Here is a 20,174-nt window from a genome sequence, read left to right as displayed (position 1 = left end):
AGTAGGTAGGCCCCATTGTGTCCGTGTTATAGTCATCCGAGTCTGTCCAGGGGTAAGAACTATGTTCAAAGTATCTGACTGATTTCGGATTGAATAATCGTTGGTAACATTTTAACATTTATTATTGCAAATTTTAGTATTTACTTCTGTTTTCGCGAGCCATAGTAGATATAATTAAAACTACTTTTACGGCTTATTAATCTCGAGTTTATTATTTTCATTTTATTATTACCGACGTTTCAAATGCTTTTACAGTTGTCGTGGTCACGGAAGACTTGAATGCTGATCCTAGACATTCGTATTAAGCGTGCGTTAAGCTTTTATGGGAAATTAGACGGTAGTCAAATGAATAAGCTCTAGATTAAACCGTAAAAGTAGTTTTAGATTTACAAGAATATATTACAAAGCACGATGGCTGACTTATTTTTTATATCTATTAGACGAACTGAAGGCACTTCGCATAAATAATATTATTTATTGATAAAAAATATCTATTTGCTTACTTAAACATGAGTCAACGATTTCTAAGGGCTCTATGCAGCGAAAATAAAATCACAAATGTATTAATGATACATACATCGCATTATGTACATATTGAGACTGCGGTTTTATGACGTGATTTCAAAACAATTTTTTTTTTTTTAATATTTATTTAAGCCACGATGTTGTTAACTTCTGTTCTGTGTTCCTCTCGCATCCAGCTGCGATATCTTCATTTGGCGGCCGGCAGGTGTCACGTGGTGCTTCTTCCATCTCTTTCTAACTCGCGTTAAATCCTTTGCTATCTCTATACGTTATTGTGTTAGCTTTATGAAAGCTTAGTAAAGATTTTTAAAGAAAAAGCTTTTGTTGTTTTGAGTTCTTGACGTAACGATTTCTAAACGTGCCTGAACCGCTTATTAACCCTTAATAATATATTAGAATTGGATTCATAATATTGAATTTCTAACATTTTAGTGCACAAATAATAAATTTGTGATAATAGGGAAAGGATTGAAACTGTTGTATATTTACAATAGTCGCTATTTTTTTATTGTTCTATATTAGCAGACCAGTTCAAGATTTATCCGATTTTAAGTGATTACCGAAGCTCAAAGATTAGGATAGTTCGAAGTTAGGTAGATCGAAGTTTCAGATGGTTGTTTCCAGGAAGAACTAGATAGCATTGTAGTGGAAGCTGTCTGTGAACAAATGTTAAATATATTAAATAAAACGGTGCCTACCAGAGAATTTGAACCCTGGAGCGATGCAACTCACCCTCCATAAATTAATGTTTCACATTTGAATACGATAAGACAACATTAAATAAAGATTAGCGACACTCCGAGAAAATGAAAGACGAAACCCTTCATTTTGTCTCACGACATTTTTAAATGCAGTCTCTCAGAATGTTAAATCTAATCGCAACCTTATTGCGATAGCTGAAGAACTATATTGAATTTAAGTTTTGACCGAGAAACGTTGGGTTGTTCGAAACGAAGTTCAGTTTATAAAGTGTTGTGTAAATATTTGTAGAGTGCAAGGCCAAACATTGAGATGTAATCTGAGCAATGTTGATACTTTGCAGATTATCTCATTCACAGGGATTCGTATTCCGGAAGCTTCTCACATTACGTGAAGTTATTTACTTAAGTACTTAAGTGTTTTGTTATACATGTCATTTAATCCATATAGGTAGGCGTGTTTCACGACCCGCTTAACATAAGATATCACAATGTTTTTTTTGTGTAGAAGGATTACTGGTAGCCCGGGGACCTTTTCAGTTTCACCAGGACAGGTGAGGGATCACGAGCTCAGCCAGGAGGGACGGAATTTGCTAACAGCTGTCAGACCGCCTCCGGAGACCTAAAAACTCAAGGACAGCTGCTTTGCGAATGAATCTACTGCCGGATCGGAATTGCGACCCGCTGACAAGATCCAGCGAGAAACTCAGCGGGCTATACTTATCACGTGAATGGAACTGAGTATATTTACATTTCAGATTACTGCTTGAGTTATTGCATTGCATTATTATTGCACTATGTAATGACCTACTAGCAACCCGCACTCACTTCGCTTCGGGGATTATAATTTATTATTGATATTATTGAATTTTCTTTTATACAAATCTAAAACTGAGAAAATGATGTAATTTTTTTTTTATTGCTTAGATGTGTGAACGAGCTCACAGCCCACCTGGTGTTAAGTGGTTACTCGAGCCCATAGACATCTACAGCTTAAATGCGCCACACACCTTGAGATATAATTTCTAAGGTCTCAGTATAGTTACAACGGCTGCCCCACCCTTCAAACCGAAACGCATTACTGCTTTACGGCAGAAATAGGCGGGGCGATGGTACCTACCCGTGCGGACTCACAAGAGGTCCTACCACCAGTAATTATGCAAATTATAATTTTGCGGGTTTGATTTTTATTACACGATGTTATTCCTTCACCGTGGAAGTCAATCGTGAACATTTGTTAAGTACGTATTTCATTAGAAAAATTGGTACCCACCTGCGGGCCGGTGCATCGCTAGATACGAATGCACCGGACGTCTTATCCTTTAGGCCACGACGAATTTAATATAGGATATTGTATAGCGAATTATTTGTAGTACTACCATGAGGCTCTAGCAAGTGGCTCTCAAAATATTTTTTCAGTACTGCGATTCAACTTTTTTAAACACAGTCACTTCTGGCTGCTTCTGGCAATTCACAGAGCTATAAACGTACATTACGCACTTTCAGCTAAGTAAATTGTCCTTTCGTAATAAGGTGACCCTCTACAAAACTTGCGTACGTCCCGTCATAACTTATGCAAGCGTAATGTTCGCTCACGCGTCCCGCACCAGCTTGAAACCCCTTCAAGTCATTCAATCCCGTTTTTGCAGGATAGCCGTCGGACCACTATGGTTCCTAAGGAATGTGGATCTCCATGATGACCTGGAGCTTGACTCAGTCAGTAAGTATTTACAGTCGGCATCATTGCGCCACTTTGAGAAGGCGACACGACTCCAAAACCCACTTGTGACCGCTGGAAATTACATACCCGATCCTGTGGACCGAATGGTAAGCAGTCTACCTCGCCCTAAATACGTGATTACGGATCCTCCCGATCCATTAATGGTGTTTTTAGGTACCTCAAACACCGGGAGATCGTCCTTGCCGAACCCGTCGCTTGCGACGAAGGGCTCGATGAGTAAATTAACCCATAGACACAGCCCACTGAGTTTCTCGCCGGATCTTCTCAGTGGGTCGCGTTTCCGATCCGGTGGTAGATTCTGCGAAGGACTACTCTTGCAAGGACCAGTGTTAGCAACATACCCGGTTTGAGCCCCGAGAGCTCACGTCAAGGAGAAGCTGAAATAGCCTCCCCAGGCTATCAGCATAGGAAGGAGGAAAAAAAACACGTTTTAGTAAAATTGCATTGTTTTCTCTTATGTATACTCGTACGTATTATCAATATAAGTCCGACCGAAGCATTTGTTTTAACGGTATACAGTTTTTTTGCATCCTCTTTGACGATATCTGCAGCACGCATTCTGTCAATGTTATATCAAACGCCATAAGGTTGCATTAGAAAATTTAATATAGTGATTAAATATTCTTAGATTTCAAATAGGTCAGGAGGAAATCGCCGCACTTCCGCCCTCCCCTGGGGATGGAGGGCGGGGCGTGTCGGAATCGAACTGACTAAAACCTCCTGTCGCTCAATAACCCATGTCCGAGCCTCGTATGAGACAAAATTCATGAAAAGGCAAAGGGGGGGCAAGTGAAGTGTTCAGTGCGAAGCACATCTCTCCCGTCACCCTCTCCCTCGGGACGCCGGACCGGCGGTCGTCGGCTCCACGATCATCAGCCCTCGCGGTCGGCAGGCTATCCGGAACCCACCTAGATGGCGCCGGTTAGAATGAGTTATCCTACGGAACATCCCGCTGGGTCAGAACGAGCGTGGGTCGAGATGGACTCGCAGAAGTCGAGCATCGCCTTCCACGACTCGTCACCGCCGAGCATCGATGCTACAACACTCGGCAACGACAAGTCGTTTCCTATTTTTGCGAGGAGGTCACGGCGCCAACCCTGCCATGCGGGGCAGGCGACAAGCGTGTGCTCCACCGTGTCCAAGGTGCAACCACAATGGTGGCACTCTGCCGTCAGCTCGGTTCTGATCCGGTGCAGGAACTCACCGAAGCAACCATGCCCAGTGAGCACCTGCGTGAGCCGGAAAGTGAGGCGTCCTCTGTCACGATTCACCCAGTCTACAAGGACTGGGCGAATCGCCTCGACAGTCCTACGACCAGTCGAAGGACCGGCCAGCCGCCTGGACTATGACTCCAGCATTTTACACCCTTGAGGGTAAAACTTTTACAAATTACAAATGTCATATTTATGTATATCAAATCCACAGCCTAAAAATAAGTTTTAAGATTTTAGCTCTAAAAATGACGATAATTTCATGCAACCCTTTTTTCGCCTTATAAAGTAGCCTATGTCCTTTCTCAGACTTTAGACTATCTGGATACCAAAATTTCATTTACATCGGTTCCGTAGTTTTGGCATAAAAGCGCGAACGACAGACAGATAGAGTTACTTTCGCATTTATAATATTAGTATGGATTCGCCTTGAAGTGCTCCCCGAAGCCTTGAGACAAAAGACCGAGGTCTAAATATTGTTATATGAACGAGTAGGTCTTCATAGCAGAACAAACATATACATATTTTTAATTAAAAGGGTATTCTAGATCCTTATCATTACTACCATATCTTAAGAATTCAAGTACCTACTCAGATACATACAAGAAAAATCCCTAATCATTCTTAAGCTGTTGAATAAAATAAACCACGATAGAGATCACTCCTGATAGAGCCGATAGACAATGAAAAAAAAACACTTCACAATCTGGTTCATTTCTAAAATAAAGGTACAAATTGCTTTTAAAAAAAACCCGACAACGGATTCGTGAGACGATTAATCATTCGGACGGACTTATCAACGGCGATGTATCAGCATAGTTCGACATAAGGCTCAAGGCAAAGGAAGCTCTTGTTCTACGCTCGTGTATTTGTTTTGTTTTCAAATGGCACGCACGTTGACTTCATAACCATTTTGACTTTTCAGTAAATTGTAATCTGTACTAGCACAGTATTGGTTCGTAGTATATTTATATCAAATCAACAAATCACACTTTTCAAGATTACTGATTTTAATACACATTTTTCTGATATTAGGAATCGATTTTTAAGCTGAATTTAGAAACTCCTTTAGTCTCTCACTTTTGGAGGCAGATGAAAAAAAACGTTGTATTTTGAAATAAATACACATGAGTTTCCTTGAGTCTAAACAAAAACAGGTTTTAATTACCGCGTAGGCTTTTTGAGGGGGCGGCGAGAAGGGACCATTGTATGTAGAAATGGCTTTAGTAACAATGCAATGCTTTAATTGGAGAGGACACCTAATGAATACAGGTATGAGATACGTTATGAAAGGCAGGAAACTCTTAGAATTGCATTTGTAATAACTTAAAGTACTTTGGGATTTGATTAGAATTAGAACTTGAAGCTTTAAAACTGAATATCACCTATTGTTTGTTCTAAGCGTGTTTAAAAAATCATGTTACTAAGCGACACGGTATTTTGAAATCTCTATAAAATATTCATATAATCAGGTGAACTAGAGGTCCCGCAGTAGTCGAAATTCGAGTATAATTAATTGGAATTGTAAGTTTGTACACTATTATGATTGTATTTTATACTTCTATAATCACAAATTTCGCCAAGACTACACTATAAAAAATATTAACAAAGGCAAACAATATTTAATCTATTATCAGTTTGACAATAGGCGCCAAGAACAAAAGTTTGACGATAAATAGTATGCATGCGTGTGTGCGTCAAATACATGATATGTATATGTATGTGTGTAATGTTTTCTTTATTGATTTAATGTATCTTTTATGCATTATTTAAAAAAAAATTAGCATTATGCACTTCTTCTCTATATTCTCTATAAGTTTGGAAAATTTCATACTCCTCCGTCCGCGCAATTTTCGCAAAAAGGGATACAAAGTTTTTGCTTCACGTATTAATATATAGATTTCATAAAACACGCCCAAAAATCCCCAAAAATCAGTTACGTCTCTGAGTATTCTATGACTTTGACATTTTTATGAAAAGCATTGGATAAAGAATTTATTCTTGACATTTGCTCTCCGATTTATAGTTCTTTCGGATTCGAAACTAATGAAATATTCATAAGGTGATAAAATCTGTATTCTGGGAATGAAAAAAAAAATGCCGTGTCATATTGCGGTGCGTGGCGATATCTGTGACACTCTGTAAGTCGTTATTTAGAAGTCTCAACCGGACTCTCTGACTCCGAGATGGGACAAAAACAAATAAATGTATGCTGTTTTTAATTTAAATCGTCCTTCTTTTAAATCTCAACATACTACATGCATATCCTGCAGTTCTTAAAAGATTTCATGAAAAAAAGCCGCGTATAGAGTACTAGCTTTTGCCCGTGACTCCGTCCGCGTGGAATAGTAACTTTGGCATAATGCAAAATGTTACCTCCCGCTTCATTTACGTAGAGAGTGAAAATATTTTGAAACATTGTTTATTGGTGCTCCACTTGTATCGATCTTACCGTGATGTTATATAGCCTTCCTCAATAAATGGGCTATCTAACACTGAAATAATTTTTCAAATTGGACCAGTAGTTCCTGAGATTAGCGCGTTCAAACAAACAAATTCTTCAGCTTTATAATATTAGTATAGATAAATATTGCGCTTGTTTCGCTTAGGTGGTAACAAATACAATCTCAGTATACATCTATTATATATTACAGAGTTTGAAGATTTAAAAAGCGAACAGGAAATAAAAAGCGTGAGAATAATATAAAATTAAGAGCGGTCGAATCCCGTCCCTAGTCAGTTCGATAATTGAGACGTCAATTTTTTTTAAAGGTGCCTCGGCTCCGGACAAGTTTTTGAATATTTATAACACGAGCGAACCGTAATTTAAGTTTAGTTTTTGTTATCTCCGCTTTATCTAGTGCGTTCGTTTCGAGTCGTATACTTATTTACCGACAGCGGTGCACGAGGTTTAATGAGGCTGGATAGTATGGCTATTAGAATGTTGATTACGTTACTGATGCATTATTTATTTGCTGCGTTATTAATTTTATAGCCTTCATAATAAAACTAGCCATAAACTATGAAATTACCTATACCTCAAAGTAAGCGAGTGATATTATGGCCTATAATAGGTGGAAAATTACGCCATAGTTCTCCATACATTAGGAGTGTATTCTCTAAACCAGGAGGCCGCTGACACTATTTAACCACACATACAATGGTCGCAGGGTTTACATTGAGCCTGTACGATTCGGTACAACCATTGATTTAATTTTAACTCTCTGGGTACAACTATATTTTTGGCACGAAGCATGCGTTCCGTTCTAAAAGCCGTTATACTTTACAATTGAGATTTCGTGGTGTTAAGATTTGGTAGCCCCTAAATACGGGGTGGCCTGTGAGTTCGCCTGGCCTATTGCAGTAATCAAAGACAACGACCCATAAACACAGCCCACTGAGTTTCTCGCCGGATCTTCTCAGTGGATCGCGTTTCCGATCCGGTGGTAGATTCTCCGAAGCACTGCTCTGGCTAGGGCCAGTATAGTAGCAACACCTCCGGTTTGAGCCCCGAGAGCTCATATACACGCTAGGGTAACGCTTAACGCTGAAGTAGCCTCTCAAGGCTATCAGCAAAGGTTTAAAAAAAAATTATACAAAACTTTGAACAATTATTGTTAGATCGTACCATAAAATACGAATAATATAAAACAAATAAATTTAAAATAATAAAAGGACCGAAATCCATCGTATTTTATACACTAATCCTACCTATTTTAATTTAGGTATTAAAAAAGGCTCTACAGCTCCGATACCTTTTGATATGTCACGAACACAGGACGATTCATAATGGTATTTTTTTTGGTTCACGTCCGCGTCATTCAGAATAAAGTCCTCACAAAATGCGCATTAAGTACTGAAAGGTGGACAAAAAATCTTTTAAACGTGCACCATATAAACGTAAATCACACTCTTTTGTTAAACTACCATATCCGTGCAATCGCGACTCGATTTCTTTTCATAATAATAAGCGCTGCGTGCATATTATAGTCGAGGCCTTTGTAGAACAAATTAATGGCCCGTGAAATTATAGCTGCTTCTTCACGTGAATTATGAACTTCGAAGCTGTTTCTTTATACAAGCAAACACACAGAAAGACAGATGTCTAATGTCAAAATCATGAATTTGTTTATGTAGCTTTCGTGTTTTTGATAAAGCTTGCCAAGTTGCATAAGTTATTCCTGTTCATGGAGTAGACATCCCTAGCTCATTAGCAACGTTTTTTATATGGAGATTTATAGCTTGACACATATTTTTATTAAAAGGAACAAAATTATAATGATAGAAATGATTTATTGAAATAAATTTTTGAAATTGAATTTTTGAAAAATTTTATGAAATTATAATATAATTATTTTTTATAACTGGTTGCTTGCCCAACCAAAATTCAAAAGCAGTTATTAATACATATATATAATCATGAGTTTCTGTTATTGTTTCTGATTGGTTCTGGTCGTTTTGAAGTCTTCTTCGTTTTCTCGACATATTCAGAACGCATTACTGAAGGCTTGAAAGGCTCCAACCGACCGTCGACTCGTTTCTTTAATAAAACGCGCGTCAACAGTTCTCATATTTTCGCCGTTAAAAACAAGTCATCAACGCCAGTCGTCCCACAGCAAGCCAGCATCGCAGCTTCAACAGGACCATCGCAACCCACGACCGGATCATCAACGCTTGGGATCACACATCTTCGGCGTTGCGGTTTTGCATCACATGGACTACTCACGGCACTTTCAAGCTCAGTCTCAAGCTCACCGCAGACAGACAGATCAGACAGATACTGAATTTCGCTTACGACATTTTTATGATAGCTCTATAGCATATATAAAAGTTCCGAACAACAACATGCGGACCGTCGGTCTACCGGGCAATTTCATCCGTTCGGTGGAAGATCTTCTCTCCGCCGTAAAACCTCAAAATCTTTTCTATCTCTCTTTTCGTTTTATTATTCGATGGATTATTATATGGTTTTACAGGTATAAAGAGGTTATTTTGGAATACAATTTACGCTTTATTTTATTGGAATAGGATAGATGTTGCAAAAACCAGTTGTCATTGAAATATGAAGAATTTACTTTTATATCCTTAGAGCCCACAATCACTTATAAAATAATAGGTATTACCCACTGTGAAAATAACTCAATTTTGGAGCCTCTGGGTCTGCGGAGGGACTTCGGTTCCCTCCGCAGACCCAGAGGCTCTGTATTTTCCCTCTGTATTTTGTACCGTATGCTCCATGGGGAGTGCTCTGAGGAATTGTTCGAGATGATACCGGCATCTCGTTTTTACCATCGCACCGCCCGCCACCGGAATAGAGTTCATCCATACTACCTGGAGCCACTGCGGTCATCCACAGTGCGTTTCCACAGGTATTTTTTGCCACGTACCATCCGGCTATGGAATGAGCTCCCCTCCACGGTGTTTCCCGAGCGCTATGACATGTCCTTCTTCAAACGAGGCTTGTGGAGAGTATTAAGCGGTAGGCAGCGGCTTGGCTCTGCCCCTGGCATTGCTGAAGTCCATGGGCAACGGTAACCACTCACTATCAGGTGGGCCGTATTCTCGTCTGCCTACAAGGGCAATAAAAAAAAATTGTCTGTTACGTCTACATTCAAACCACTGTACCCATTTGGAGTTCAGCACTTCATACATCAGTGTGGATTTATGGATATAAATAGAAAGACGAAACTTGTATTATTTCTCAGATTATTTTATTTGTTAAGGCTGTTATGTGTATTATATTTATCTGTGAGTCCTTAGTCAAATGAAATGCCTAAAGACTTTTTGGCGGGAACCTGAGGAGTGAAGCTGTGTGATTTCTTTTATTTTGTCTATTTAGTGTTTCTTCGGGTTTAAATGTGTAATAAAGATAGTCTATTAACTGTTTAGTATCTGTGAAAGTGCACAATTGTGGGAAAATCAAATAAAGCCGCTGAACGTAACTTCACAGGATCTTCCAAAAAGTCCACTGAAAAAGTCTCAGTAAATGACCACCATTTTACTGAAATAATATTTCATACCATATCACCTTATCTCACTTCATTTTATTTCATTTCATTTCCCTTCACTTCATGTTATCATTTTTCTTAAAAATATTAATTAAAATTAAAATAAGAAAATTAAAATAAAATCCTTTAAAAATGAAATGCCTAATAGGTACTTAGGTTCCTTACAGATAGGCAACCATACCAATTAGTGTGATTAGTTTTGAATCTATGTAAGATAAAGATTTAAGAGTGCACTGGCTGCCTATATACATAAAAAAGCAAAATATTTATTGAATCTTTTTGGTAGAGACCAAAAAGTTATTAAACAACCCCGAGTAGCCATATTCTGTGATTTTTTTCTTTTACTCTCATTTGTATATTTTCACGTTACTTAATCGTAGCCACCATTGTTACATATTATTATTTAAACTGTAAGAAACAATTAATTCACAAAATAAATTAGGTGTGTATGTCACATAGCGTAACACTTCGCATTCCCGCTAAAAGTTCATAATAGTACTTTTATTTCTCCAATTAGAAAGCAAAAGTACAGCATACCATACAGCGTAACTCTGTTTTTTTTTTATGTAAAATTATAATACGGAGCAAAATGAAATTAAGTTAATTAATTGGGAACATTAATCAGTTGGCATGAAATGAAATGTAATGAGAAATGTAATGTAATGAGATGAAATATAATTTCAGTAAAGGGAGTTTATTTACTGTGACTTTTTCGAAGATCCCCAGAAGGTACGTTCAGTGGCTTTGTTTCATTTTCCCACATTTGTGTACTTTCACAGATACTAAACAGGTAATAAATCACCGTTATTACATATTTAAACCTGAAGAAATACTAAATAGATAAACAAAATAATTCACACAACATAGCACCACGCGTTCCCGCCAAAAATTATTCCTTAAAAAGTACAATTCTGTAGCGGTTTTTTTGTTCACATTGTTCTTTCATTAGACAGGAAAAAGAAGCGTATCTCATACAGCCAAATCTCAAGCAAAAGATATTGTCTTACATGCCGCGGGTGTGACAGCTGACACTTCTTGACACTCAATTAATTGACCGAATGACTGAATGAGTTTCTGCGACTAGCAATATTTTTTGTTGTTTGACAGTTTCGCGATTTATTTATCTCACAACAAATATAAAAGAAAGTGATCATTTTGTGAATTTTGATGCACTACTTTTTAAGTATTCCAATAACAAATATACGGAAGCATTTATTACTAGCGGATTATTAACGAGTAAGGATAAATGATTTTGATATATTCAGACATATGTTGCTTCGTAAAACAATTTTGCTGCAAGGTGTAATAGTGAGTTTTTAGAAATTATTTGGTAAATCATACATAGTTAAACGTTTTGCTGCAAAAGCACACTATTCAAATGTGTTATAACTTTGAATAAGCGCTAGTAAACACTAATAAGTAACAAAGGTCATTTAATTTTGAAAACGTACGTATGACTGTTTGAAGAAAAAAAAACACATGGAATGTAATTATCAAGGGACTAATTTTCAACTATCCCCTTTCATTTCATTGCCAAATTATGATGGACGAAATTTTTACGTATTATATTTTAATCTACTTTCACTTTCAGGTGAGAGTAATGTAAAAACCAAAATAACATAGATTGGAGTATCACAAAATAATCCAAACTAAGACAGGAACAATGAGTACTGGAGGACCACAAGTTGCAAACAACTTGCCGCCTGGAGTAAATCCAGAAAACAATTTTTTACCAGGCGGGCCAGTTATCAATGCAGGAATGAATCGAAATCGTAACAATAATCAAAATCCACTGTTCAATGTCAGAGAGAGATTATTTCATGCATTATTCTTCAAGTTTGCCGTTGCCTATGCACGGACATTTCCAAGGCCAGTACGAAGATTCTTTGAATTTCTTGTACTCCTAAAAGCAATATTAGCCTTTTTTGTGCTAGCTTACATACATATAGCATTTTCAAGGACACCTACGACATGTTTGAACCATGTAAAAGATTCTTGGCCCAGAGATGGTATACTGAGAGTTGAAATACTTAGAAATCCTTCAGAAGATTATTCTATTGAACAAAGCTATGCAAAAGAACGTAAATTAAAGAAAGATAAAGAAGAGCTTAATTCTATGCTGGGGATGTTAGCTACTGAAGGGTAAGCACTTGCATTTTCTTCGATGTTAATACTAGAAAAAAATTGCCTATTAAAATTTAGTCGTTTTTAATGTGTGAGAGGTCCTTAATTCAAATTATATGCAACCTTGTCAACAGAAAATTACTGGCCTTGACTTAGTGTTCTTAAATTATAAGTGATTATAAAACACATATTGGTGTATGATTTACATAATTTTAGAAATTTTAAATCAATGCTTGTCCTCTTAGTGACCTTTTTTTGTTGCACCTGCATTGTGTTAAAAAAAGTCATTTTTGTTGTGGTGACTTCAAAGGTGACTCAATAATGAAATATATATATATATAAGTATGATATTTTGAAATTGATGCTTAAGTATTAATAGCTTACACAATGTCTGTGAAACATAAAATTAATGTTATAAAAATAATGATGTTTGGCACCTATTAGCTAGTCCCATTTTAGTTTAAACTAATTAAATCATAATTAAGTAAGTTTTCAATGCTATAATGGGGAACTTTGGTGTTAAAATGTGTATATTAATTTTTTTAGTCCGTCAATATTTTTACGCAAGTTAAATGTGCCTACTCGAATCTGATAAGACCTGTTTTTACTATTAATTAAATATTTTATTAAATATGTAAAGCTTATGAATAAAAGTATTATTTGTAAGGTCATTATTGTCTAGGTGTTCTTTGGCTATCAGTCAATTTAGTAACCTTGACACTAAATTATCTAAAAGTGACAGCAATTAAATGAAGGTTTTATATATAATATAAGTTCACATTTGATGCAATGCTGTTTTTGTTTAAATATTCTGGTAACAAGTATTCTGCACAAATATTCAGTGACTGTTGGAGAAATATTTTTTCCATGTTGTGTGTTAACTGATATTTTTAATATTCCATAACAAACCATAGGTACCTACTATAAATTGGAATTGAATAACTAAGGGCATTAAAATTAATGTCTAATGAGTTTGAGATGTAATTATGATTTTATAATATATTGCATTATTAAAAGTGCTAAAGCGTCTTCTTTCAAGTCACACAGCATCCCCCATCTAGAGTCATTGTTGCTCATGGACATCATGCCAAGGGCAAAGCCATATCCAGGCCATAACCAATAATAGATTTCAAAGTGGGCTACCATATGCATATTGTGATGTCCAATTCTATAACCCCTGAATACAAGGTGGGCTGTAAGCTGTCTACTAATGATAAGAAATACTGTTACAATAGGCACTGACTTAGTTGTGTCCCTAGCATTGCTTTCATCCATGAGCGAAGGTGATTACTTACCAACTGGTGGGTCGTATGCCTACAAAACTATCACTGAATTAAAAAAAAAATATCTTGTTACTTATTGTTTCAAAAAAATGTATATTTCAGTTTTGTCAATATTGAATCATCAACTAGCGATGACATAGAAGATGATGATTACATTCGAGATGGAACAGATTATGGGAACATTACTAGAATACATGAGGACGAGGACACTTCCCAAGGAATTGTAGAAACTTCATATGTTGACAAAACAGAGGATGTGAATGAAGAACTTGATCTTAATACAACTATAGTTTCTGGAGAAGATGTTGAGCCTTCTTCCTCCATATGGGAAGGGATTCTGGGTCTAGTGGAAGATATAGACAAGGATTCTAAACTAATTGATGTAAGGAAAATATTTTAATGTAATAACTAAATGACATTATAAGTAAAAAAAGTTTTATAGTAAATACATTTAATATCCAGACTGGAGCGATGGTATCATCTAAACTAAAAACATAGCTTTCCCTTGTAAATAATGTAAAGTATTTAAATTCAGTATTGTAGCAAATATATAACTTATATTTTACTACCTATTTATTCTATAGTAACTGACCCGGCAGACTTCGTAGTGCCTCAATTAATAAATAAAAGACCTAAACTTTTGTATAAAATAAACTTAAAACAAACAAAAGGTATCCGTCCGACGGGGGACACATCAAAGTAAAAACAAAATTGTAATTTTTATTTAATTCCGAGCATTTTCATATTTATCTACCAATTAAGCTTTCTCTGGACTTCCACAAATAATTCAAGACGAAAATTATCCAAATTGGTCCAGCCGTTCACGAGTTTTAGCGAGACTAACGAACAGCAATTCATTTTTATATATATAGATTGTTACTAACGTACCTACTACTAACATATTGTTTCTAAAAAAGTCAATAAAAAATTTAACCAAGGTTGAACATAATTGAATGTGCATAAAAGATTAAACTTAATATGGTATTTGTAATGAAATTATACAGAATAGCAATGTTTAGTAGTAATTTATGTAGTAATATTAATAAAGTGGTACTGGCATTGTTAAAAGCAACACTAGGTCTTAAATCTTGAAGTCAATATAATTACCATGTAAAAAACATTTGAGTAAATTTGAATATTATATTTATTTGATGTATCATAGCATCGCACTATATTATATTTTTCGATTTAAGGAAAGTCCATCGTCTCTAACTTGTAAATTATATATTGGAGAGATAGATAAAGTCATTCCTGTGGCTTATGACATTTCTTAAACCATTATGAAGAGTCTTTGAATTTCCTGTACTCTTCAAAGATATATTAGCTTATTTTGCCCTTGCTTTTATAATATAGAATTACCCCATAGACACAACCCACTGATTTTTCGCCGGTTCTTCTCACTGGGTCGCGATTTCGATCCCGTGGTAGATTCTGTGAAGCACTGCGCTAGTGTTGGCAAAATCTCTCAGGTTGGGAAGAAAAAAACTTGCACTACGACATCAACAAAATCTGTGAACTGTGTCAGAGTTCTGGAGATAATTGTATGTAATAAGGCTTATGTTGAATTTGAGATACTTATATTATAGTTTTTATTTAATAAAATATTACCATTGATATGTTTCAGGAATCTCTAGATGAGTCAGCCGCCAATGAGTCTTCAAAAGGTAAGAAACGTTATGTTACATTGATAATATAATGTCCGTTGCGCATAATGTTTCTATTCCACAACGCTTTTTCTTTGTCCGTTTTTGTTATTCTTGGCAAAGGAGCATACGGTCTCTTTGATGGTAAGTGGTTACATTCGGTGAACATCAGCGGTACCAAAGGCACAGCCAAGCTGCAACCTACCACCATTCGCTTTTATTAAGTTCATAATTGCAGGAAACTTACTGGTGGTAGGACCTCTTGTGAGTACCACGCGTAGGTACCACCATCTTGCCCATTTCTGCCGTGAAGCAGTAATGCGTTTCGGCTTGAAGGGTGGGGCAGCCGTTGTACAGTAAAAACTGAGACCTTATAACTCATGTCTCAACGTAGGTGGCGCAATTTACGTTGTAGATGTCTATGGCCTCCGGTAACCACTTAACACCAGGTGGGCCGTGAACCTACCTAACCAATAAAAAAATATCGATTTAATAGTTCAAAAATTACATTGAACTTGTCCCATATGTCTTCAAAATGTATATATATACATACTAGTTGTACTCACCCGCTTCGCTGGGCATTTAAAATGAACATTATTATTTATTGTCATTATTATTAGGGAGTCCAACACTCATATAAATATTAGCCTATCCATTAAGTACATGTATTTACTACATGGATACCAAGTTTCAAGTCAATCGGATGCACGGTTCAGTAGTTATAACGGAACATCCGTAAAAACCACTGTAGATTTATATATTAGATAATTTGTATAGATGTATTATTATTATTATTATTATTATTTTTATTGCTTTGATGGGTGGACGAGCTTACAGCCCACCTGGTGTTAAGTGGTTACTGGAGCCCATAGACATCTACGATGTAAATGCGCCACCCACCTTGATTTATAAGTTCTAAGATCTCAAGTATAGTTACATTACAGGTACGATTATTATTATAGATACATTACGGATTATATTTACAGATGACGACTACATACTCGAGTACTCCCTCGAGTACGGCTTCCTCCGCCTGTCGCCGAGCGCCCGACTCCGCCTCAAGATACCCGTCAAGATCGTAACGTTGGACCCCCAGCGCGATCAGTGCTTCGGAGATTCCTTCTCCCGCTTCGTCCTCGACGAGTTCCTCGGCTATGACGATCTGCTGATGGCCTCGATAAAGACCCTCGCTGAACAAGAAGATAACAAGGGGTATTTGAGGTATGTTTGACTCGAGCGAAATAGATTCTTTTAGAAGTGTCAAGAGAGAGAGAGAGAGAGAGAGAGAGAGAGTATTCTTTATTGTACACCAACAAAAGAAACAACGCGAAACATTAAATACAAAAAAATTGTACGATTAGCGGTCTTATCGCTAAGAGCGATCTCTTCCAGCCAACCATCAGGTGGAAAAGAATCGTTTGGAAACTAATTACACGCGGTGTACCACGTATACACGTACACACATACATATTACCTATATATACATACACAAATTCCTTACATATATACATTTATAAAATATACATACTAATACACAATGTAACGTAATAATAATTTCAAGTAAGTGTCAAATTTGAATTTCAAGTGTTATTTTATTTATGCAGAAAATTGTGTAGTATTTTTGATTTTGGTAGAGGAAAAAAGCAATCTAATTTTATTCTTCGAAAATTAACGTGAATGTACATTTAGTTTTGAAATATCATCATATCTTATCGCAAGATATCGTAAACAATGTGAAATAACATCGAACACTGACTGGCAAATCAATCAATAAACGATTTAAAAATCATTGATTTTGTCAATTATGGTACTAATCACAAATGAAGACGCAATGAACGATTGAAAATAAAAACTTTCACGGCTGACACTTTCCTGTGAAATTTATATATTTAATTGGAAATAGAAGAATTCGTTAAAAGAGCTAATAAAAAGTTTGAAACTTGTAGTCCGTATTTTATGTTTCTTTGTTTTTCATATAGTACCTACGTTCCTTGAGGTTTTTTTCTGAATAAACTTATTATTTATTTATTTAGATATACTTCGTAATGGAGTAGGAGTTACATTGCATCTCATATTTTAGGTTTGTTATGATCCCGTCTCGATTGCCTCACTGCATTGTTAGCTGCCTGAATATTCTTTTTTTTAATTTTTTTTATTGCCCTCGTAGGCAGACGAGCACACGGACTACCTGATGGTGAGTGGTTACCGTCGCCCATGGACTTCAGCAATGCCAGGGGCAGAGCCAAGCCGCTGCCAACTGCTTAACACTCTCCACAAGCCTCGTTTGAAGAAGGACATGTCATAGCGCTCGGGAAACACACACTCTAATCTAGTTAGTCTCTGGAACCACTGCCTTCATCCATAGTGCGTTTCCAGAGAATGTTTAAACCTATTACAAGCCAATCTGGAAACAAATACTCTTTGAAAGAAATTAGGCTTAGAATTAATTATTTTCAATATTCTGTAATTAGATACTTTTGTCGTTTTTTTAGAGTACGAGTACGCATTACTTTATTTAAAACACAATTGCTTTTTTTTTAATGTACTTCGCATACGTAATACTTGACTTTCACGTTACGTTATTCCATCTCCGTAGCCAAAAGAGAATATTAATATTCATATTGTATGTAGATGCGGGGTTATTGCATTACAGCTTAAAAACGATACAATGATAATTCGATTTGTGGAATCTAACGAATTTTTTTTATCTTAGAATTTTCTCAGAAACACTATCTTGAGAAGTTTAATGCATATTTTTATGATGTCTTACAGCCTTATAAATACTTAACATCGTGTAAGCCGATCTCTATCCCCCTTCTGTGGTCAAAAGCAGGGCTGAACTCTGATTTAATTATTAATTAGTAATTGAATTAGCCATTTTTTGAATAAGAATATAATTATATATCATATTAGAAGTGTTAATGTAGGCTGGCTATTGAATGATCCCTCTGTAATAAAATTAAGAAAACAATAGTTATTTTAAATACAAATACAATGTACAGATATAACAAAATAATTTTGGAAAAACCCAACTTGTTTTGCATGAACCAATCTCCAAGGCTTCAACATTAACAAGGCTTACCTATACATATATACTAAATTTAAACTGCTCGTAACCTCGAGGGGTTATGCTAGTTTCACCGAACGTGTCGGCGAGCTGACGGGGTTTGTCCTGAAAGACTTTGCTAAGATCTGCCCTAGTAAGGGCAGTGCTTCGCTGTATCCACCACTGAATCGGGATCGCGACCCGCTGCGATCTAGGGAGAAAGTCAGTGTGCTTTGTCTGTGGACTTGCACGACGAACCCTTCATCGCATTCGACGTGTTTGATGAGAACGATGACCAGTGCTTGAAATGCATAAAAGCGCTGAAAGTAGATTGGAAGGATCTTAAATGAATTGTTTATTGTTTATCGTCTGCATCGGGTACGTTGTTTACGGCGGCCGCGATAAGAGGATTATCGCATTGCGTGGCTTTTTCGAAGAACCTATTTCTTATCCAAAGCAGTGAAGCGTTCTGGTTTGTGAAGGTTGCGATAAGTGTTATACGGAGACTCCGACCTAATGTCTGTAGAGGTAGGTGGAATTCAGCTTGTGGGGTTTATGGACTTCGATATTTAGTGGAAACTTAATGTCTCGTCACTCGTCTGCGCATTTAGATCTTGTTCTTCTTTGTTTCCACCTTATCTGACTAGGTGAGGTCGGCATTTAGATCATTAAACAATCTCTAGTTCAGCCAGTTAATATTTCAATTCGTTAACTAGACGTTGTTAAGTCAGCAAGTGTCCCGATCTCCAATCCTCAGATGTATGTATTGTATTGTATTATATTGCATTGTTTGTTTCAGGAACGTGATCACCGGCGAGCATTACCGTTTCGTTTCGATGCTGACGGCCCGCAGCTCATACGTAGCGGCTTTCTTTATTATGCTCGTATTCGTAAGTATATTAAAAATATATGATTAAAAAAACAAATAAAAAAACACCATCTAAAGGTCACAGCTCATTAGAGCCATCCGGCGCTGACTCCGTACCGCCTCGCCTCGTGAGGTTAGATTATGTCGTAAGCCCCACGCGCGGATGGCGGGTCGACCACTCGGCGACAACCCCCATGCTTGCCTTACGGCGACTGCGCATTGCCAACGCTGCCTACGAATGATCCACGTGAGGACGGCACATACCAATAGTTAACAGACTACTCGATTGACCAAATACTAAATTCGTTGAACAAGCGACGTCCACTCGTTAACCACATAGCGGCCACCCGTGGACCACTTGTGGACAACGAGTGGACGTCGTACGGCGAGGATGCGGGTGAGGACTGGGTGCCCGGGTGGCTCAAATGAGCTTAACCTTACTTTACCGAACCCGTCGCTTGCGACGAAGGGCTCGACGAGTAAATTAACCCACAGACACAGTCCACTGAGTTTCTCGCCGGATCTTTTCAGTGGGTCGCGTTTCCGATCCGGCGGTAGATTCTGCGCAGCACGGCTCTTGCTAGGGTTCGTGTTAGCAACGTCGTCAGGTTTGAGCCCCGTGAGCTCACCTACTAGTTAAGGTTACGCTGAAATAGCCTCTCAAGGCTATCAGCTTAGGTAGGAAAAAAAAGGGGAAATTAGTGTTAGGATTCTCATTTCATACGCCACAATTGACATGCCAAACCGTGGTACGGTACATAAATTTAGAACCGATACGTAAGTATCTAAAGGTAGTATCAAAACGCTACTTGGAGAAAGCGGTGCGACACAATAAACCTCTTGATCGGATCGCCAATCCGCTAATTACATATCCGATACAGGTGACGGGCTTACAAAAGCCGCTGTCGCCCGAAACATTCCTTGTCGGATCCTCAGGATCCACTCTCGGTGCTTTTAGGCTCATCAAGGACCGCGGTCACTGTCCTTCTCGAACTCGCCGATTACGACGAAAAGTTCGACGAGCAAA

The 20,174-nt window shown here is 37.2% G+C and overlaps 1 protein-coding gene and 1 long non-coding RNA gene across 3 annotated transcripts in view; one reads left to right on the top strand and one right to left on the bottom strand.

Annotated features, from left to right (window-relative positions):
- Nucleotides 1-874: 874 nt before the first annotated feature.
- Nucleotides 875-8,738, bottom strand: LOC110386466 (uncharacterized). The gene is made up of 3 exons (XR_002431653.3): nt 8,103-8,738; nt 7,931-8,031; nt 875-1,181 (listed from the first exon to the last, which is right to left on the bottom strand). It is a non-coding gene; the product is annotated as an uncharacterized LOC110386466 (long non-coding RNA).
- Nucleotides 8,739-11,226: 2,488 nt separating this feature from the next.
- Nucleotides 11,227-20,174, top strand: part of LOC101745638 (membralin) — a 103,672-nt gene continuing 94,724 nt past the window's right edge. The window contains exons 1-6 of one of the 2 annotated variants that reach the window (XM_004933353.3): nt 11,227-11,419; nt 11,775-12,325; nt 13,693-13,972; nt 15,215-15,254; nt 16,220-16,454; nt 19,079-19,169. In XM_004933353.3, coding sequence (XP_004933410.1) covers nt 11,847-12,325; nt 13,693-13,972; nt 15,215-15,254; nt 16,220-16,454; nt 19,079-19,169 — 1,125 coding nt within the window. In that variant the 5' untranslated portion in view covers nt 11,227-11,419; nt 11,775-11,846. Of the gene's footprint in view, nt 11,492-11,774; nt 12,326-13,692; nt 13,973-15,214; nt 15,255-16,219; nt 16,455-19,078; nt 19,170-20,174 lie in introns of both variants that reach the window. The other variant, XM_004933354.5, reaches the window with a different exon arrangement.

The sequence above is a fragment of the Bombyx mori genome, chromosome 19, assembly GCF_030269925.1.
Source record: "Bombyx mori chromosome 19, ASM3026992v2".
NCBI classification, from domain to species: Eukaryota; Metazoa; Arthropoda; class Insecta; order Lepidoptera; family Bombycidae; genus Bombyx; species Bombyx mori.
The sequence above is the reverse complement of the archived record's forward strand: the minus strand, read 5'-3'. Positions and strand labels throughout refer to the sequence as shown.